Here is a 22079-nt window from a genome sequence, read left to right as displayed (position 1 = left end):
CTAATGTTTTAGTTACCTGATCTGGCAATGTTCTTTACCCTTAAACTAGTTTGAGCTGGGTTTCTGTCATTTCCCACCAAAAGAGTACTCCCTAACATACCACCAGTGAAGGAATGTGAGCCGAGCCATGCCCACCTCTGGTCACTTGGGAGGGACCACGGATGATGGGCTACAGGTAGGTTTATTCACGCAGCAGGTGAGGCCACAGCTAACAAAGAGGAAAGTGGCAGTGAATGGGACGTTGGCTTGTTCTACTATTAAATGAATGCTAAACTACTGCCCTAACTTCCTGTAAATGAGAAAATCCCAGCTGGGAACTCATGCTCAAGAGTTGGAACTTGTGAGCTATTCTGTCAAGAGACCTTTGGGTTTAGGGTCTTGGAGGGAGGAGTAAGCAACATTTCCTTAGCCTGAGACTTCTTTATGCTGTCCTGCGACATGTGGGTACCACCTGTCAATTACGGATGCACATCAATTATACAAAATGTACTCAGGCACCTAGAGGCACAATTCAGGCCCATTCTCCATCTATTTCTTTCTCCTACCAGCAACAATTTAGTTCTATGTTCATCATAACAATGACATAATCATTGACATCACTATCATCATAGACATTTACTATGCCAAACGCTGCATATGCAGCATCTCCTTTAATCCTCTCAATGACCAAATGAGTATAGGTCTAGTAATATTTTCATATAATATTATGAAACCAGCTCAGAGAGGTGAAGTCACTCATCCAATGCAACACAGTAGATCAGAATTCCAAACCAGAAGGTGAAACCTCACAGTCCCTGCTTTTAACTTGCGCTATACTCAGCTCCTAGCACAGTGCCTGACAAATAGTGCACAGAGAATAAATCCTGACTAGGCTGAAACAAGTAATTCACAGACAAGTTAATTCATTTACAATGGGACCCCTTCTTGAGACACAACTTTGTTTGCACAAATCACCTATTAGCTGCTATCCGGAGAAGAAAAAGGGTTTTTCCTTCTCTACCTAAGGGTGGGGAACACCAATATCCGAGCCACTTCTGACAACTAACCACCTCCATGGAATGCTTGCACAGTCCTACCTTGCTCCTGTGGCTCTGGGGCCAGAAAACCGTGGGTTCAAATTCTAGCATTTAACCAGTGCGTGATCTTCAGAAAAATCAAGTAAACTCCAGAAGCTTGACAAATGGGGAGAATAATTCTTATAGCTGCATTGAGTGGCTGTGAAAATAAATTTGGATCCTATACAAAAAGGGCCCATTTAGTAGGAACACCATACAGAGTGGCTGTGATTCTTCTGACTCATCCAGACAGGCCTCTCTACTTAGTGGCCTGAATGTAGTAAACTAATCTGTGCTAATTTCCAGAGCACCTTCAACCAGAGCACCTTCAACCAGAGCACCTTCAACCAGAGCATCTTCGACCAGAGCATCTTCGACCAGAGCATCTTCGACCAGAGCATCTTCGACCAGAGCATCTTCGACCAGAGCATCTTCGACCAGAGCATCTTCGACCAGAGCATCTTCGACCAGAGCATCTTCGACCAGAGCACCTTCGACCAGAGCACCTTCGACCAGAGCACCTTCGACCAGAGCACCTTCGACCAGAGCATCTTCGACCAGAGCATCTTCGACCAGAGCATCTTCGACCAGAGCACCTTCGACCAGAGCACCTTCGACCAGAGCATCTTCGACCAGAGCATCTTCGACCAGAGCATCTTCAACCAGAGCATCTTCGACCAGAGCATCTTCGACCAGAGCATCTTCGAGTTCAGGTGTTGCAGCAAGGGGCCTCCTTTTTAATGTAAAGAAGGTAGGCTGTGACTAGGACAGGAACAATCCATAAATAGCAGAATGAAATCAAAGTTTCAATCTAGAAAAATGATACAACACAAGGATTCTAGGGTTACTTTTTTTTTTTTTTTTTTTTTTTGAGACAGAGTCTTGCTCTGTTGCCCAGGCTGGAGTGCAATCTCCGCTCACTGCAACCTCCGACTCCCAGGTTCAAGCAATTCTTGTGCCTCAGCCTCCCAAGTAGCTGCGATTATAGGTGTGCACCACCACACCCGGCTAATTTTTGTATGTTTAGTAGAAATGGGGTTTCACCATGTCAGCCAAGCTGGTCTCGAACTCCAGACCTCAGGTGATCCGCCCGCCTCGGCCTCCCAAAGTGCTGGGATTACAGGCATGAGCCACCGCATGCAGCCGGATTACTTCTTAAAAGCTCAGGAGATGGAGCTACCTGCTTGCTTTTGTTCCTCCCCTGCTGTGGATAAGTGGGTAAACTGAGTCACACAGCCCGCCAAAACGACACTCCCACCAGCAATGGCAGAGATTTAAAGCAGAGATTACAAACAGAGATGTGGTCGGGGGCTGGGTTGGGGAACGGGGACAGGCGAGGACTGAGCGACCTAAGATCCAGGAAATAACTGCCATGAGAAAATTCAGGCACAGACTTAATCGACCTTCAGATTTTTTAAGACTGGTTAGAAATCTGGATTTTCATAGGAAATACTGCTGTTTTTAAATAGGGCTATTAATTTTCAAACAAAGCACCTGAATGAAAACAAGATGCAACAAAATACTCTGAGAGCTAAACCATGCATGTTAACAAGCTGAAATTATCCCAAGCACTGCCAAGTGCAATACTAGACCAAGACCCCTGGATGTCAGAGTCACCCTGGACTGGTTTTCAATGTTTCATTTTTTTTTTTTTTTTCTGAGACGGAGTCTCGCTCTGTCGCCCAAGGTGGAGTACAATGGTGTGATCTTGGTTCATCCCAACCTCCGCCTCCCAGGTTCAAGAGATTCTCCTGTCTCAGCCTCCTGAGTAGCTGGGATTACAGGTGCCTGCAACCACACCCAGCTAATTTTTGTATTTTTAATAGAGACAGGGTTTCACCATGTTGGTCAGGCTGGTCTCGAACTTCTGACCTCGTGATCTGCCCGCCTTGGCCTCCCACAGTGCTGGGATTACAGGCATAAGCCACTGTGCCTGGTCTTTAACGGTATTTTCTATTGAAATAGGGAATCCCATCATGTGATGTCACCTACAGGGGGCACTCAAGACCCTATCCCTTCCAGCTGATGGATGGTCATGGAGACTTGGGCTCAGCTCAATGCTGAACTGTAGAGATGCTGTTTTTTGACATTGTTCATTTTAAGCGAGAGAGGTGTGAGGGATCTGGGTTGGGGTTCTGGGTGCCTCCAACCCCTGCTGATGTGTTGGGCACCAGTGAGGGAGTGAGGAGGAAATGGGGCTGGGATTAGGACCCCTGGGTTCAAGTCCATGCTGCTATGACACTCTTTTCCACTGCAAGGTCAATTCCCTGAGAGGAAGGGCTTGGTCTTGTTTGCGGCTAGAACAGTGATTGGCACATGCCCATGCTTGGTAAGTATCTGAATGACTCGCTGAATGAACAATCTGGGGACACTGCTTATATTATGGGCCTCAGTCTTCCCATCAATAAAATGGGAATTAACCGTGGATGCCCTACTGAAAGGGTTATTGCAATGAGACATTGGACTCGTGGAAGTCCTTGAGAGCAAATGACCAAAAGGGCTGTGACACCATGAGAAACATCTATGGTCATCTTTGTCCTTGGCTGACAAGAGGGACTACTTCAGATCCCACGCAGACACGGCAAAGGACAGCTGGTGCCAAGCCTTTCTCCCACCCTCAACTTTTCTGTGGTTGCATGAAACCAGCCTAGAAAATTCCCCAAATGATCGCTCAGGTTTTTGCTTCCATTTGGCACGAGGGGTAGGGGGTTGAGGTGTTACCTTGCATTGTCCCGGCCGTGTGACTTCAAGAAATTCATATCTCGGTATCGGGAGAGAAACGCCACCAACTGGTCATTTGTCCTGTGGAAACAAACCAAGGGGAGAGTCAGGCCAGAGACCGTGGGTACTATCTTCGTCAAAGAAACCCAGTTTCACCGATTATGTCAGTCTGCTCGAAGCACCTTCTCTGATCACTTGCACACGGGTTGATAAGGCATCCTCTTTAAATTGCCGTTTTTATGTCACAGTCACTGACTCTTATCACACTATGTTAAAAGGGGCTGTTTGTGCATTTCTCTCCTCTATACTCCAATATACTGGAGACTCTTTGAGGGCAAGTGGAGTGCTCTACATGTTTGGGAATCTCCAGTGCACGGCATTGGGCTTGGCAACAGCAAGTCATCAGTGTGCGGCCCAAAGCTAAATATACAGCAACCTCAGGACCTTTGCATCTGCTTGCCTGGGAAATTTCTCCCAGTATTGCTGGGTTGGTCTTGTCGTCAGGTCTCCTTTCAAATACCACCTCTTCAGAAAGACCTTTTCCGACCACTTAACCTAAAGTAGTACCTGCCTCCCCTTCTCTCCCCACCTTTATTACATCACTCTGTTTATAATAATTCACTATTGTATAACCACTTGAAAGCATTGACCTTGTTTTCATTAGAATGTAAGCTCCATGAGGACAGAGCCCAGCTGGATTTGTTCAACACTGGCATACAGTAGGAGCTATATTAATGTTTGTTGAATAAATAAATGAATCAAAGTGATGTGTGTTCAAACTGACTCCTTCAAATGCACTTTGAGCAACGAATGCATCAATGAATGGATGGATACCAAGTCCTCGATAACCACGGGCTACTGAATGAGAGAGCTTTAAAAAATATGAAGTGCAATACAAATGAGAGACACCGTTCCCAGCATTGTTATCCCAAATTTATCGCCATCAATCTCGGCACTAGCAGTGTAGTCACAGCTAATCAGCCTGCGCATACAGCTGTGACAGTGTTTTAAAAGGCAGTCACACGGGTCTCCATCTGCCAGAAACGCAGTCGCCTCTTCTGCTGAATAAACCCAAACAGGTAAATGGTGCTGATGTGACAGCTCCTTTATCACCAGCTTTCTCTGCTTCGGAATTTTTACTTCGAAAGAAAGCGTTAACTATTGTTTCAAATGGGAGGAACAGAGAAGAGGGCAGAAAGATTAAAAAGAAAAAAACATCTCTGGGGTTATAATAGAAGCTAGACCTTTGAGAAGCAGGACAGTGCCTTAGAAAGCAATGCTTGGGCAGAAAGAGGAAGATCTGGGGACAGATCCCAGCTCCATGACTGAGTCAGCAGCTGTGTGTCCAAGGATGTCATTTAACCTCACTGAATGGTAGCTTGCTCTGAAGACACCTAGGTTGAGAATTAAACATGCCCAGCACCTAGTAGGTCCATCATGCATATATACTGAATGGACAACTGGGTGGATTTTAAGGGCACACAGTAGGTGTACAATCAATGCACGTACCTGCTCTATCTGCCTCCCAACTGTTTGGTCTGAGCTGCCCCTACTGCTCACCCTCCTCCTTCATTTCCCTGCACCTCCGCAGTCTCGCCACTCCAAGCCCCTGTTCTCTCATTGGATGACTCATGTTGACCAACTCATAATTCCAGCGGAGGGGGCACAAAGCAGTTAAGAGATGCTGCAGTGAAAATGAGCGCTGCTCATGTCCCATCCTATCACTGAAATAAACACCAATTCAAAACCAGCCATTCTAGCAGCGGCAAGCGCCGTGTGTCTGCAGGGAGTTGAATACAGCGCACACACGGAAAGCTAAACCTTGCTGATGGGCACAGAGGTGAACCCAGGGATGTTCGCAAAGGGCTAACCCCACGTGGCCGTACAATGGTGCATCTCCCGCGTGGTTAAACCCCATTGTGCATGCCAAGGTAAAGTCCACTGGTGCCTCCGACTCTGTTACCTGTAGCTCGTGGGGACAGGGCCTCTTTAATAAGTCGCTGGCAGAGGTGGAAACTAAATCGGCCTATAAAAAAAATTTAAGCAATGTTTCTCTCCAAACCATAAAGAGGCCCCATTCTAACTCTGCGTTTTAACAGCTCTTATTTACCAACCCCCTCACCACTCTCTGCGACAGTTCATTATTGTTGTCCTGATGAATACGGGACAAGTTAACCTCTGAATGAGTCCCCGGCAGTTGGAATAATAAATAAGGCCTCTCAGGCACCCTTAGTGGGAGGATTGAAGGGGCCGGGCCGGGGCTCCTGGGCCCCCTTCTCGTGAAGCCTCAGGCCTCCCAGGGTCAGCGGCTGCAGTTCCATTTGGCAACCCCAGAAAGCGCCTTTCAGGGCTGTGAGCTGGGGCCATTTTCACATTTACCGCTTCACCGAGTCCCCATCTGACGGGGATGAATAGGCATTTAGCGAATTTACTTAGCAATGCTTCCACATGAAATCGTCTCAAAAGATGACATCTTAGGGGAGGGAGGGTGGATGAGGAGGGGGCTGAGGTTTCCAGGCCCAGAGCTTTTGGGCAAAGCCGCCTTTCAAAGCCAAGCGTTGTGTGCTTGGCAAAGGATCCTGATGGATTGTCTGGAAGGGTGGGGCGGGGGGACCCCTGCCTATCCCCCTTCCTAGGGGCCCGGGCCCCTTGCTCTCCCTCTGTGTGAAATGCCTGCTCTGAATGCTAAAGCCCATCCCCCCAGTCCTTCTCGAAAGGGAGATGGAAGTTGGCTGAGGACCAAATTCTCCTATTGTTGCTTTCAGACGCCTGTCGATAATTGCCTACATAATATTTAGTTCTCTCCAGATAATTAACAGCTTGCGATCTGTTGACATTTTACCCCGTTCCAGTTTCTCGCTCGCTCGCTCTCTCTTCCACTCACACACATTTCTCACTTCCCTTTCCTGGTGGAGTCATTTGCCAAATGGTTCCCATAGTTCATCCTTTGTATCTGTCTCGTCATCAATTTCCTCCTACTTTTTGCTGAAACGATTAGAAATCACATCTCTTGGTCTATGCCAGTTCCTCTGCTTCCTGAGGATAACTGGGGCCCATTGCTACCACCATTGGAGTCACTGGGAAGTCTCTGCTGAAATAAGTAAGAAATAAATATTAAAACAAACTTACTGGGAGCCATGAGAATCTTGTTGGAAATGAATAAAAAAATGAGTAATAAAATAATCTCCCAAGTCACAGCCATTTACTAAATGTGCACCATGCCCTAAGGTCATGGGAAAAGACTTTTGCCACATTTTATTGCATTTGATATTCACAACGATGCTAAAAAATGTAAATTTCGGCTGGGTGTGGTAGCTCATGCCTGTAATTCCAGCAGTTGGGGAGGCCAAGGCGCGCGGGTCACTTGAGGTCAGGAGGTCGAGACCAGCCTGGCCAACATGGTGAAACCCCGCCTCTACTAAAAACACAAACAAACTAGCCAGATGTGGGCTGGTACACCTGTAGTCCCAGCTACTCAGGAGGCTGAGGCTGAAGAATTGCTTGAACTTGGGAAGTGGACGTTGCAGTGAACCCAGATCGCTCCACTCCACTGCAGCCTGGGTGAAAGAGTCACACTCTGTCTCACAACAACAACAACAACAACAGTAATTTAACTCTCATTTTACAGACGGGCAACCAAGACTCAGAGAAATCATCCATTTAATAAAGTGCAGAACCAGAACTGGAACCCGGGGACAAATGTCACAGCTTGTGTTCTCTACGAGACTGCCTCTACAAATGATAGTGAATGAATGAGTGAGTGAATGAATGAATGAATGTATTCCACTTCAAGTGCAGAAGAAAAAAAATACAGGTGCGATAATGTCTTCCTCTTCATAGCCTGGTCTGCAGCCCACTGCTATTAGAAATGCCATACACTTCAGGCCTCACCCAATACCTATTGAGCAAAAATGTGTTTTTAAACAAGATTCCAGATGATGCACATGCCCTTTAAAGTTTCAGAAGCATTGCTCTAAGTCAAGTATGACTATCGGTAGTTAATTCTCTACTTTCCATCTTTATCTGCTCCTCACGGTTTCTTCTGGAGAGCCTGGACTATGAATGAATTACTTTCATTTCAATAAGCCTTAGGTGTTGAGAGTATTAAATAAAAACAATACACCTAATACCTGTGCCATAGTACTCGGCATACAGTAAGCCCATGATAAATGTCAGCTATTATATAATAGCACTATTATTACCATCTTGCACATCAGAAGCTTAAGACACCTTGAACTGTGGAAAACAGTATAAAGACCCAACCTGATTTGAACCTGGAAGGCCTTCTGTGCATAAGACCCATGGAATGTTCTGCAGAGCATAGTTTAAGAGATGTCCAAGGCCTCTTCCCAGCTGGTGTCAGACTTAGGGACCGGCTCCCAGAGGGCCATGGTACCACTGTGTCTGTCTTATCTGTATAACAGCTCCGGACATTAAGATATGAAGGAAGAGAGGGCAGAGTTCTCAGGTTCCCATAGCACCCAGGAGCCCATGCTGTATGGAAAAGGTGCTCTGGACACACAGAGGCAAGCAAGCCATGCCTGTTTGCTGGTGGCATGTGACAAGAGATGAAGCCTGCTCAGCTTCCACTAGGAAGGAGCCCAACACAAAACCAACTGTACCTCTCCGGGCTCCTGGTGCTCACCTGGCACTCATGCCCCAGAACCCCTTCCCCACTGCAGGATACTGTCAAGGACCCTGCCAGAGGTGCTCACGGTCCAATGGTGGAGGTGACAGGACTAAAGCCAAAGTTACATGCAGGATTTTGTGAATGTCAGGATTCAGGATTTCAAACCTCTGATGCTGCCAAGTGTGCACAGAGTCCAGGGGACACTAGAATTATTCCTCCTGGACTGCAATGAACCAGCCACTGTGGGGCAGAAATGCACATGAAAGACTATGGGGAGGCCGGGCACGGCTGTAATCCCAGCACTTTGGGAGGCCGAGGTGGGTGGATCATTTGCAGTCAGGAGTTTGAGACCAGCCTGCCCAACATGGTGAAACCCCGTCTCTAGTAAAAAATACAAAAATTAGCTGGGTGTGGTGGCACGCACCTCTAATCCCAGCTATTTGGAAGGCTGAGGCAGGAGAATCGCTTGAACCAGAGAGGCGGAGGTTGCAGTGAGCCGAAATCGCGCCACTGTACTCCAGCCTGGAGAAGAAGAAGAGCGAAACTCCGTCTCAAAAAAAAAAAAAAAAAAAAAAAAAAAAAAAAAAAAAAGACTATGCTGTTGCATGAGGGAATGTGAAATCAGGTAAGTCGAGGAAGTTGAAGGTTGAGGGTTGAGGCGCTTTCAATCTGAGCTGAGAATAGGCTACAACTGTTTCCCCAACTTCTGCTTCTAATGTATCCATAATCTTTAAGTTATTTTATATGTATATTTAATTTAAATACCACTTTAGCTTCATCTTATGCACCAATGTTTATGATATTTGATGTACTTTTTTTTTTTTTTGGAGTCTTGCCATCTTACTCATTTTTCTGAGATCAGACGAGGTAGGGTGCGTTCTGGGTGGTATGTCTGTAGACCGTCTTAACCAGTTTTCAGTGTACAGTTCACTGGTGCTAGATGGATTCACACTGTTGTGCAACCATCACCAATATCCATTTCCAGAACTCTTTTCATCTTGCAAAACTGACACTCTCTGTTAAATAATAATTATCTCTCTCTCTTTTTTTATAGCCCCTGGCAACCCCCATTCTACTTCCTCTCTACTATTTAAACCATTCTAGGTACCTGACATAAGTGGAATTGTACAGGATTTGTGTTTTGGTGGCTGATTTATTTAACTAGCTCCGTATCCTCAAGGCTCATCCATACTGTATCATATCTTAGAATTTCTTTCCTTTTTAAGGCTGAATAATATTCCATTCTGTTGTACCACTTGTATGTTATTTTTTCCCCATTACACATTAAAAGCATTAACGACCACATGTCTGTATACTTCCTAAATCAACTGGGCTGCCAGGGGCACACATGGAAGGGGTCAACTGTCCTGGTTTGCCCAGGACTGAGGGAGTTCCCATGACACAGGACTTGTAGTTTTAAAACTGGATGGTCCTGAGCAAATGAAGATGAGTTGGTGACCCCAGGCACATGGCTCCATTGAGGGCTGCACGACCACAGGAGAACTGCCCACTCCACAGAGGCAAAAAGCTCACCTTCCTATGATGAACCCAATGTACAGAAAACAAGATCACAGCAGGGCCTATTGTAACCCTTTCCTATGCTTTTAAAATCATTATGAAAGCTTAGATCACAGCAAGATAAAGACTGAAATACCAGCAATAGCAACATCATCATCATCATCTAACACTTGAGTGCCTACTATGTGGTATTTGCATCTATTAACCCACTTAATCCTCATGACCACCCTAAGAGGTAGATGTCATTATATTTGTATCCATTTGTTATTATATAAATGGGAACATGTATGTACATGGATTTTTGCGTAACGACATATGCCACTTCTGTGACTCATCAGCACATACAGGTGGACTTCACCCTTTTAACAGTTGCACAGGATCTTATAGAATGGGCATAGCCGGCCAGGCGTGGTGGCTCATGCCTGTAATCTCAGCACCTTGGGTGGCTGAGGTAGGCAGATCACGAAGTCAAGAGATTGAGACCATCCTGGCCAACATGGTGAAACCCCATCTCTACTAAAAATACAAAAAAACTCGCCAGGCATGGTGGTGGGCGCCTGTAATCCCAGCTAATAGGGAGGCTGAGGCACGAGAATTGCTTGAACCTGGGAGGCGGAGGTTGCAGTGAGCCGAGACTGCGCCACTGCACTACAGCCTGGGTGACAAGAGTGAAGCTCCACCTTAAAAATAAAATAAAAAGGCATAGCCAATGCCCTAGTGATGAACACTTAGGTCATTTCCATTTTCTCCCCGTTACAGATACTGCTCCATTGAACACCCTTGCATAACTATCTTTTCACATGTGGGCATGACAGGTTTCTGTAGGATCAAATTCCCAGATATGGAATTGTTCATTCTAAGATTATTTTTAAGTCTTTAATTTCAGAAAGCAAACTACATGGAATGAGGCTTCTCTAAGAGTTGAGAATGCCCAAGACTCACACCACTGCACAGAAATCAAGCCTGCGGCTGCCAGGAGCATGGGGAGGAAGAAGGCAATTGCATAGGTGATGGAGTTGGGATGTCCTGCAGAGCTGGCAGGCTCTTGGCTTCTCCAGCAGGCTGGTAGGCTTACGCAGGGGCCTTATGGGTTCCCCAAAGGACCAACCACCAGTGGACCCTGGAAAACAAAGGAGGCTCACATGGAAGTGGAAAGGACCTTCTGTCAAGCAACGAGGTGGGAGCAGAACCATCCTCTACTGTGCCTGGAGCAGCTGCTACAGCTGGTGCCCATCTGTCTGCCAACAGACCCAGCATCTGGACTATGGGGCAGCACCTCAGACAGTGCTTTTCAGGACCATGGCTGTAGTCCTGGGATGAGCAAGCATTGAGTCCAATTCCATTCTTTTTCTCCAGGACCTGACACATTTACTGAGATGCTCAGTAAATATTCACTGCTTAATGCATGCCCAAGTGGAGGCCCGGTATGCAGGGTTCATCTCTGTGGCTACTATGCTCAGCACAGACAGCACCTAATCTATAGGAAAGGCTCAGTCCATCATTCACGTTTTTCTTTTTTTTTTTTTGAGGTAGAGTCTCGCTCTATTACCCACGTTGGAGTGCAGTGGCACAATCTCCGCTTACAGTAACCTCCGCTTCCTGGGTTCAAGAGATTCTCCAGCATCGGTCTCCTGAGTAGCTGGGATTATAGGCATGCACCACAATGCCCAGCTATTCTTTTCTTTTTTTTTTTTTTTTTTGGTATTTCTAGTAGAGATGCGTTTTTGCCATGTCGGCCAGGCTGGTCCTGACCTCAGGTGATCCCCCCGCCTCGGCCTCCTAAGTGCTGGGACCACAGGCATGAGGCCTTGTGCCTGGCCTATCATCCACTTCTGTATCCACATCTCTGTCCATTCCACACCCTCTGCCAGGAATGCCCCTTCCTATGTCTTCGCCCAATGAACTGGGGGTGATATCGGGGAAGAAATCCCAGAGTCAGGGTACTCATGAGAAAATGCTTCATAATGACAACTGCAGAAAGATTTCCCTTTGTTGCTCATCAAGTATTAAGTGCTAGTCCTTCAATTTTACAATAACCCATCCAGGAGGTACTCATTTGCGGATGAACAAACTAGGACTGGAAGAGCTTTCACGGCTTGTGCCAGGTCTTACGAGTGGCGGAGGGGAGATGCAGACCTCAGTGCCCAAGGGCCAGAGCCTGAGTTCTTATCAATCCCGCTTTCCCCGTGGTGAATAAGCTTCAGGAATGTGATCCATTTCTGTAGACACAGAGGCCGGAAACAAACAGGAAACTGCAGCTGCCTTCTGAAGCCTCCTACTTCCCTTCCAGGGGACTTTCGTTGAGTGTAAGTTGCACAACAGGAGTTGACACAGGTAGAACCTCTGTCCAGGGTGTGTGTATTTTTCCTGTGCTCCTGTAAAATCCGAAGTCCACCAAGTTTCCTCCTCTCCCTGCCTTCCATCTCATGAATGGATTCTAACTCACCCTGCCATCTCATGAATGGATTCTAACCCACCCTTCCATCTCGTGAATGGATTCTAACCCACCCTTCCATCTCGTGAACGGATTCTAACCCACTCTTCCATCTCGTGAATGGATTCTAACTCACCCTTCCATCTCGTGAATGGATTCTAACTCACCCTTCCATCTCGTGAATGGATTCTAACTCACCCTTCCATCTCGTGAATGGATTCTAACCCATCCTTCCATCTCGGGAAAGGATTCTAACCCACCCTTCCATCTCGTGAAAGGATTCTAACCCACTCTCCCATCTCGTGAATGGATTCTAACCCATCCTCCCATCTCGTGAATGGATTCTAACCCACCCTTCCATCTCGTAAAAGGATTCTAACCCATCCTTCCATCTCGTGAATGGATTCTAACCCACCCTTTCATCTTGTGAATGGATTCTAACCCATCCTTCTGTGTCCGGAATTGCTAGGTTCTTGGTCTCGCTGACTTCAAGAATGAAGCCATGGACCCTCGTGGTGAGTGTTACAGTTCTTAAAGATGGTGTGTCTGGAATTTGTCCCTTCAGACGTTCAGATGTGTCTGGAGCTTTTTCCTTCTGGTGGGTTCGTGGTCAGGAGTGAAGCTGCAGACCTTCGTGGTGAGTGTTACAGCTCTTAAAGGCAGCGTCTGGAATTGTTCGTTCTTCCCGGTGCCTTCGTGGTCTCACTGGCTTCAGGAGTGAAGCTGCAGACCTTGGCGGTGTTACAGCTCATAAAGGCAGTGTGGACCCAAAGAGTCAGCAGCAGCAAAATTTATTGCAATGAGCAAGAACAAACCTTCCACAGAATGAAAGGGACCCGAGCCAGTTGCTGCTGGCTAGCTCCGGCAGCCTGCTTTTATTCCCTTATCTGACCCCACCCACGTCCTGCTGATTGGTCTATTTTACAGAGAGCTGATTGGTCCGTTTTGACAGAGTTCTGATTGGTGCGTTTACAATCTTTGAGCTAGACAGAGTCACAGAGTGCTAGTTAGCTAGATACAGTTAGCCAGATACAGAGTACCAATTGGTGTATTCACAAACCCTGAGCTAGACACAGAGTGCTGATTGGTCCATTTACAATCCTTGAGCTAGACACAGAGTCACAGAGTGCTAGTCCTCCAAGTCTCCACTAGGTTAGCTAGATACAGAGTGCTGACTGGTACACATACAATCCTCCTGTTAGATCTAAAAGTTCTCCAAGTCCCCATCTGGTTCAGGAGCCCAGCTGGCTTCACTCAGTGGATCCTGCACCTGGGCTGCAGGCGGAGCTGCCCGCCAGTCCCGAGCGGTGCCTGCACGCCTCAGCCCTTGGGCTGTTGGTGGGACCAGGTGCCACCGAGCAGGCAGCTGTGCCCGTCCGGGAGGCTCAGGCCGCGCGGGAGCCCACTGCAGGGGGAGGAGCTCAAACATGGCGGGCTGCAGGTCCCGAGCCCTGCCCCTGCCGGAAGGCAGCTAAGGCCCAGCGAGAATTTGAGTGCAGCGCCGGCGGGCCAGCACTGCGGGGGACCCGGTGCAACCTCCGCAGCTGCTTGCCCGGGTGCAAAGCCCCTCACTACCCTGGGCAGTCAGCGCCTGCCGGAATTCGCACTGGACCGCGAGCACGGCTCTCGGTCCGGGTTTCCGCCCGCGCCTCTCCCTCCACACCTCCCTGCAAGCAGAGGGAGGCAGCTCCGGCCTCAGCCAGCCCAGAGAGGGGCTCCCACGGCCGTGGCGGGCTGAAGGGCTCCTCAAGCACAGCCAGAGGGGATGCCGAGGCCGAGGAGGCGCTGAGAGTGAGGGCTGCTAACACATTGTCACCTCTCACTTCCATCTCGTGAATGGATTCTAACCCATCCTTACATCTTGTGAATGGATTCTAACCCATCCTTCCCCAGGGCTTATTTAGGGGAGGAGACACTGCCACTGCTCTCTCCTCCACACTCCAGAGAGTTTATGCAAGGACCTTCTTGACAACATCTTCTCACCTACTGGAACAATCAGGGAAGTCCAGGATTGGAGAGCAACAGTGAATAAAGGCCAAGTTCAGGACTTACCGAAGAAGAGACAAGAACAAAAGAACTGTAAAAAGGGCAAATCCCTGATTCAAATGTAGTCAAAGAACATGCACTTGTATGTTCACTAAAGCACTATTAACAATACTAAAGACGTGGGATCGATCTAGGTGCCCGTCAATGGTGAATTGAATAAGGAAGATGCGGTATACATACACCATGGAACACTGTACAGCCATCAAAAGAACAAAATCATGTCCTTTGCTGCTACAGGGATGCAAATGGAGGCCACTGTCCTAAGTGAATTAACAGAAGAACAGAAAGCTAAATACCACATATTCTCACTTATAAGTGGGAGCTAAAAATTGGGTTCTCATGGACATGAAAATGGGAACAAATACGGGGGACTACTAGAGAAGGGAGAGGAGGAGGGCAAAGACTGAAAAATAACCTATGTGGGTAGAATGCTCACTTACCTGGGTAATGGGGGCCTTCATACCCCAAACCTCAGCATCACACAGTATAACCCTGGAGCAAACCTGTACACGTACCCCCTGAATCTAAAATGAAAGTTGACGTTATTTTTTTTTCTTTTTAAATTTACAGAGAGACTTATTTTGCTAAGATATGGGGGAAAAAGTATGAAAAATGCTAAAAAGTATATTTTTTCTTGGATTCCATAGGCATAATTCCAGCCACCATGAACAACTGAGGAAAAGAGAAATGGATAAAATGCTGGCCTGGCCTCCAGGCTCCTCTCTACCCCATCCTCCAGGAAGCAGCTGCAGAATCTTCCTAAAACATGAGTCTGACCATGTCACCCTTTGACTCAATACCTTCAGCGGCTCTCCATCATCTGTAGAACAATGTCCTCATCCCTTCACAAGGCATGCAAGGTTGTCTGTGACCTGGCACTGCCTACTCAATCTTTAAAATTACTTGAAGTTTTTTAAATGTTCTGTGTTCTTTTATAACTCTTAAGACTTTGCAAGCACTGTTTGGTCTCCTGGGAAAAATATGACATCCACTTCTTCAATAGGTCAGGCCCTGTGACAAACGCCTGGGACAGGAGTGGGTAAGATGGTTGGGGCACCTGTCCTCAAGGAACGCAAAGAACACTGGGGGAGGCAGACATATAGGTAGGTCCCTGTGATATGAAGTGAGACAGCAGGTGAATTGAAACATGGGCATTCAGGGGAGGCTACAAAAAGTATGCTGGGGACACCAGGGGACAGTACCTCCTTCTAAAAAGGCAGGCGGCAAACTGGAGAATGACTTGGATGATACAACCCAATCAGTTTTAATTGGATTTACCTTTTTATACTGACAAAAATGATGTGGCATTAAAACACACTCATTGCATTTGAATGGACCGGCAAACCATTTCACAAAGCCTCAGTACTTTCACAGGACATTTGTAAGAAACACATTTTTCATTTTAAACATACACACGCCTTTCTAAGAGGCAGTTTATCTGAAGTTCCATCAATGAGAACTCTTAACACACCAGCCCTTCCTTTAGACAGCTGTAATGGAAAGGTAATCGACAAGAATCAGCACCCAGGGGCCATGTAGGAACCTGGGACGCCACCGGAATCATGAATGAACTAAACTGACACTCCGCTTGGTGGCTGGCGGGGGGAGGGCAGGCTGGGGATCGTGTGTGTGCAAGCATGCACATATGTATATGAAGTCTATTTAATTGTATTTTGCTTAAGTCTGCTTATCCTCGTATGCCATGAGGCATCTCAAATGTGCAGAACATTTAGTTAACCAAATTCTGATTCCCATACAATGATTTATTACAGCCAGTTATTTGATTTGATCTTCGGGGAACCAGGGGAGGTCCACTTCAGAGGGCATCGAGAGATTGAATCTTAAAAGTAATACGATTTAAGTAGGAAAGCCAAGAGACGGCTACAAGGAAAGCTGTTTTCAGAGAGGTGTTTACAGTAGTTTCTCTCTGATCCTCGCCACTTTCTTGCTGTTTGATTTTGGGCAAGTTCCACAGGCTTGCTGAGCCTTAGTTTTCTAATCTGCCAAATGGAAGCATTTAACAATGGTCTATGAGTTACTTGTGTTGTTGGCATGGTACATACAGTGCCTGGTGCATAGCAGGTGCCCAGTAACTGGAGTTCCCTGGAAAGAAGTTTCTATATTCTTCGCTAGAAATGCAGAGGGAAAGGTATGCCCACCCCTTGCTAGTTTCCTACCAAACTGTGACATTTCAATTCATACACACCTGTAGTTCCTAGCAAAAATTTAAGTTATGTATGTTCAAGTTGCTTGACTGTAAGCTACCTGAGGACAAGAACTTTATCTGGGTCATCTATGTTTCCTACTGTCCAGCACAGAGGCCTGGAACATGACAGGTTCCATCAGCCTTATGCCTATTTCTCTTGGGGTTCCCAGGCCCATTTCACTGTAGCCCACAGAAACTGCTCAGCACAACTGTGTTGTGAGACAGAATGAGGGCTTTTGTCCATCGCATCCCTAATGCCAGAAACATCCTTCCCACACCTTCACCTAGAAAACTCCTGCTTGCCTTTGCAAAAGCTTGCTCAGTGTCAGTTCCACTGGGAAGTGCTGGAGTATAAATGACCATTGAATGGCACTGAACTGTACTGACATGCCGACCTTTCTCTTTGTGCTTATGGCTGAGAACACGTACCTTTTTCACCATGCATCCTGCCCTGGGTTTGTTCAAATAATCACCATGACCTATAATACTAATTTGTCCATTTCCATTTCACCCACAGGTCTTCCTAATGCACCAACACTAATGTATCGGAATTTGGAGTGGTTAAAATAATGCATATCTGACATCAGAGAAATGTAGGTTTCAGTCCTAGTTCCACCACTTACTGGCTGTGTGGCCTTGGGCAGGTCATTTTTAGTTAGTTGATGCTCAATTTTGTCATTTTTTAAATTGAGGATAATAACACTATGTACTTCATAGAGCTGAAGATGTAATGAAATAAGAGGGAGTAATCTGTTGCTTGCAACCACAAAATTCTAGCTGATACAGAAACTGGTACCAGAGTAGGGTAATGAGCGTTGAGCCAGTGAAAACAAGAGAGATCTACTACAGCTTAGGTAACCTAGCCCACAGAATGCTAGAATGTCAGCTCTTATTATTGTTGTTGTTATTACGAATTCTCTAGGACTAGAGTCTGCACTGTGCCAGGAGTAGGATACAGCAAGGATCTCTAACTCCCAGAACTTTGGGATTGGGTCAGTTTGGATTTCAGCCCCAAGGTGAGATTGAGCTTGAAGGACAGTTGATACTGTCATCAAGCATCTCATTCTCCTTGGGCAGCTTGCCACGTTCACTAGCCTGTATGTATTGGAACAAGGTCAAAATGCATTGCAACACAGACAGGAAGTCATACATGCCATGGAAAAACAAACACTGTGGCTTCTGCAACAGAGAGGTAGATTCTGGAGGATCAGGACATGCTGCGTCCAGTATACTCTTTACTCGCAGATTTCCAAGGTTGCTTGTTTATCTCAGAGGGCTGAGGAGAAATTTAAAACGGATTTTTAAACAGATTTTTTCTTTTTAAACAGAGGGCACAGGGTTTGAAGTAACTTGACAGTTTCTAGGCAAAGAAAACTTCAGAAATGATTTAAATGAGAAGTTACCATATAGATCATCAGTTTTTAAACTGCATCTGGGGGAACCCCAGGTTGGGGCTGGGCAGCTGGGGCCTCAAGACACCTCGGATGAGGTTTCTTTACCGAGGATTCACTTCCACCTATATTGGGTGAAATTTCAATTGAGCCAAAATGCTTTAATAGCCTAAAAACAAATGTTCAAAAATGATTTTAAAAACCCTAGAAGAAAACCTAGGTAATACCATTCAGGACATAGGCATGGGCAAGGACTTCATGTCTAAAACACCAAAAGCAATGGCAACAAAAGCCAAAATTGACAAATGGGATCTAATCAAACTAAAGAGCTTCTGCACAGCAAAAGAAACTACCATCAGAGTGAACAGGCAACCTACAGAATGGGAGAAAATTTCTGCAATCTACTCACCTGACAAAGGGCTAATATCTACAACCTACAAAGAACTCAAATCAAATTTACAAGAAAAAAACAACCCCATCAAAAAGTGGGCAAAGGATATGAATAGACACTTCTCAAAAGAAGACATTCATACAGCCAACAGACACATGAAAAAATGCTCATCATCACTGGCCATCAGAGAAATGCAAATCAAAACCACAATGAGACACCATCTCACACCAGTCAGAATGGCAATCATTAAGAAGTCAGGAAACAACAGGTGCTTGAGAGGATGTGGAGAAATAGGAACACTTTTACACTGTTGGTGGGACTGTAAACTAGTTCAACCATTGTGGAAAACAGTGTAGCGATTCCTCAAGGATCTAGAACTAGAAATACCATTTGACCCAGCCATCCCATTACTGGGGATATACCCAAAGGATTATAAGTCATGCTGCTATAAAGACACATGCACACGTATGTTTATTGTGGCACTATTCACAGTAGCAAAGACTTGGAATCAACCCAAATGTCTATCAGTGACAGATTGGATTAAGAAATGTGGCACATATACACCATGGAATACTATGCAGCCATAAAAAAGGATGAGTTCATGTCCTTTGTAGGGACATGGATGCAGCTGGAAACCATCATTCTCAGCAAACCATCGCAAGAACAGAAAACCAAATACTGCATGTTCTCACTCATAGGTGGGAATTGAACAATGAGATCACTTGGACACAGGAAGGGGAACATCACACACCGGGTCCTATTGTGGGGAGGAGGGGAGGGATAGCATTAGGAGATATACCTAATGTAAATTACGAGTTAATGGGTGCAGCACACCAACATGGCACATGTATACATATGTAACAAACCTGCACGTTGTGCACACGTACCCTAGAACTTAAAGTATAATAATAACAATAATAAAAGAATATCCAAATAAATTATTAAAAAATGGCCAATTTAACTTCCAGTTCTCTTTTGGGAGAGAAAATAGGCTGGCGTCTTACTCAATAGCAGAACTGGCTGAGCTCTGCCCTCACTAACTGCCCAATCTTGGGCAGATGACAATTTTTCTGAACAGCACTGTTGCCTTTATAACAACAGGAATCGCAATATGACATGCCTTGTGGAGTTGTTTTGGGGTTAGAAGGAATGATGTCAGGTTAAGCTGTTAGCATGGGTACCTGGTGTACAGTAAACAGTAAGTATTAGCTGTGTTACTCTTGCAGCTGTGAATTAAATTTCTTTTCCTTTTCCCTCCTTCCTTCCCTCCTCTCTCCCTTTTTTCTCTCTCTCTCTTCCATTTCTCTTTCCTTTTCCTTTCTCCTTTTCTTTCCTTCCTCTTCCTGCATCCTGCCTACTCAATCTTTGGAATTACTTGAAGTTTTCTAAATGTTCTGGGCTTTTTCATAACTCTACGATTCTGCAAGCTCTATCAGCTTTCCTGGTAAATATCATTTCCCACTTCTTCAGCAAGTCAGACCCTGCCATAAGCCTTTGCTGAGCATCTTCCTGTGTGCCAAAGACTGAGTTCATTTCTTTTTTTTTTTTTGAGATGGAGTCTTGCTCTTGTCACCCAAGCCGGAGTGCAGTGGCGGGATGTCGGCTCACTGCAACCTCTGCTTCCCAGGTTCAAATGATTATCCTGCCTCAGCCTCCTGAGTAGCTGAGATGACAAGTGTCTGCCACCATGTCTGGCTAATTTTTGTACTTTTTAGTAGAGACGGGGTTTTGCCACGTTGGCCAGGCTGGTCTCAAACTCCTGACCTCAGGTGATCCGCCTGCCTTGGCCTCCCAAAGTGCTGGGATAACAGGTGTGAGCCACCACACCTGGCCAACTGTGTTCATTTCTGACTTGAGACATGAATTCTGCTTTTTCGACAGCTGGGTATCACTTTGAGTTGTACGGGCTCATTTCAATGAGGACATTTAAGCCTGGGTTTTATTTGACTCTACGTGAGCTCACACCTCCTGCTTCTTGGGTAAAAGCTATTCATTTACAAGTATTTATTTCTTTTCCCAGAGAGGAATGTACTCAGTGGCAATACCTTAGTCCTACTTCTAATGTGTTCCTATGGTGACCGATACAGCGTTTTACTAACAACAACAAAAATCCAAATTAGTAACAAATGTCATCTGGGATCTGACCACATAAACCCTGCCAGGAAGATGCTGATACAAGTTCATTGCTCGCTGATGAATTCTTTTCAGTGCCAGGTCTCTGAGTATTTAAATGGCTGCATGGTAAAAACAGGATCGTAGTATAAATTATCAAACAGGACGTGTGGTAGATGAAGGCAGATTTGTGCACACCACACTATCTCCACGTACTCATTCAGCAAACATTTATGTGACACCTGCTATGAGTCAGATGCTGTTTCAGATGCTGAAAAAACAGCAAAGATGAAGACCAAATCCTTGTGAGAAAGGAGCTTTGGTGTTCTGAGGCATCCATGTACATCCTGGATTAGCTTCCCTGTATGCATTAAGAGCGTAGTCACGTACCATCCTTGCTAGAATCAAGAACACAGGCACTCTGCCCACTTCCTGTGTTTTGTGGCTCAAATGAGGAACGTCAGTTGAGCAAGGCTTGGCTAGCACAATGTCTGGCGTATTATAGTTGCTCAATGCACACAGGGACAAAGGTTGAAAGCAATCTCTAAGTCTGTGCCGGGTTCCTGGTATGGAATTCACAAACTCAGACAGAATTCCTTTCATGCTAAGGCAGACACATCAGCAGGTCCCGCTGAGATAAGCCCGACTGAACAATAGCTTGATGTGCCACTGTTCTGCAGAAACATCATTCAGCAAAAGGTGAAGTAGGTTTAAAGCTCATCTCCACTCCTTGGTCCTTGCAGTACCACCTTGCAGGTTTCTTTATCCTTCTGAGCCTCTGTTTCCTTGTCTGAGTCGTGCAAAGATTTGATGAGACCAGGGGTGTGGAAGACTCAATCCAGTGCCTGCCACATAGTAATTGCTTGATTATCTGGTAGCCCTTGTTTTGTATTTGGCTCTGAGTGAGGCAGAAGGATGGCAGGCTTCCCCAGGCTGCAATGTGCAGTCATCAAAGGTTTTCCCAGGGAAGCTGTGGTCCTTGGGATGTTCTTGATGGACCCAAGAGTTAAGAGACCAAACCAAGAGCTACCTCTCTGTGGTTGGTTCCCTGGCTGGCTCTCCAGAGCGTGGCCAAAGCAAACAAACAAAAAAACCAACCAAACAAACAAAAAACAAAAGAAAGAGATTCATCTAAAGAAGCTGAAATCCCTCTCTTTTTCTACTTTATCTTATTACGTCTTCCCATTTTCTCCTAAGTAGCTGAACCACATATGTTAAGAGTCATTGTAATACTGAAAGGAATGGAAAACAGGTGTTCAAACAAAACTTGTACATGCTATTCATGGCAGCACTATTCACAATAGCCCAAAGTAGAAAGAGCCCAAATGTCCATCACCTGCTGAATGGATAAGCCAAATGAGGTCTATCCAGACAATGGGATATTAGTCAGCCACAGAAAGAGATGAAGTACTGATACAAGCTACAATGCAGATGAACCTTGAAAACATTATGCTAAGTGAAAGAAGCCAGATGTGAAATACCCACGTGTTGTATGATTCCATTTATATGAAATATTCAGAGTTGGCAAACCCACAGAAACAGAAAGCAGACTGGGGGTTGCCAGGAGTTGGGGGT

The 22079-nt window shown here is 45.9% G+C and overlaps 1 protein-coding gene across 3 annotated transcripts in view; it reads right to left on the bottom strand.

Annotated features, from left to right (window-relative positions):
• XYLT1 (xylosyltransferase 1) overlaps nt 1–22079 on the bottom strand; it is a 371169-nt gene that overhangs the window by 52237 nt on the left and 296853 nt on the right. For all 3 annotated transcript variants that reach the window (XM_005591807.5, XM_074027812.1, XM_074027813.1), the window contains one exon: nt 3777–3857. In XM_005591807.5, coding sequence (XP_005591864.3) covers nt 3777–3857 — 81 coding nt within the window. The remainder of the gene's footprint in view (nt 1–3776; nt 3858–22079) is intronic.

The sequence above is a fragment of the Macaca fascicularis genome, chromosome 20 (assembly GCF_037993035.2).
Source record: "Macaca fascicularis isolate 582-1 chromosome 20, T2T-MFA8v1.1".
In the NCBI taxonomy this organism is placed as follows: Eukaryota; Metazoa; Chordata; class Mammalia; order Primates; family Cercopithecidae; genus Macaca; species Macaca fascicularis.
Note: the sequence above shows the minus strand (reverse complement) of the source record. Positions and strands in the feature narration are given on the sequence as shown.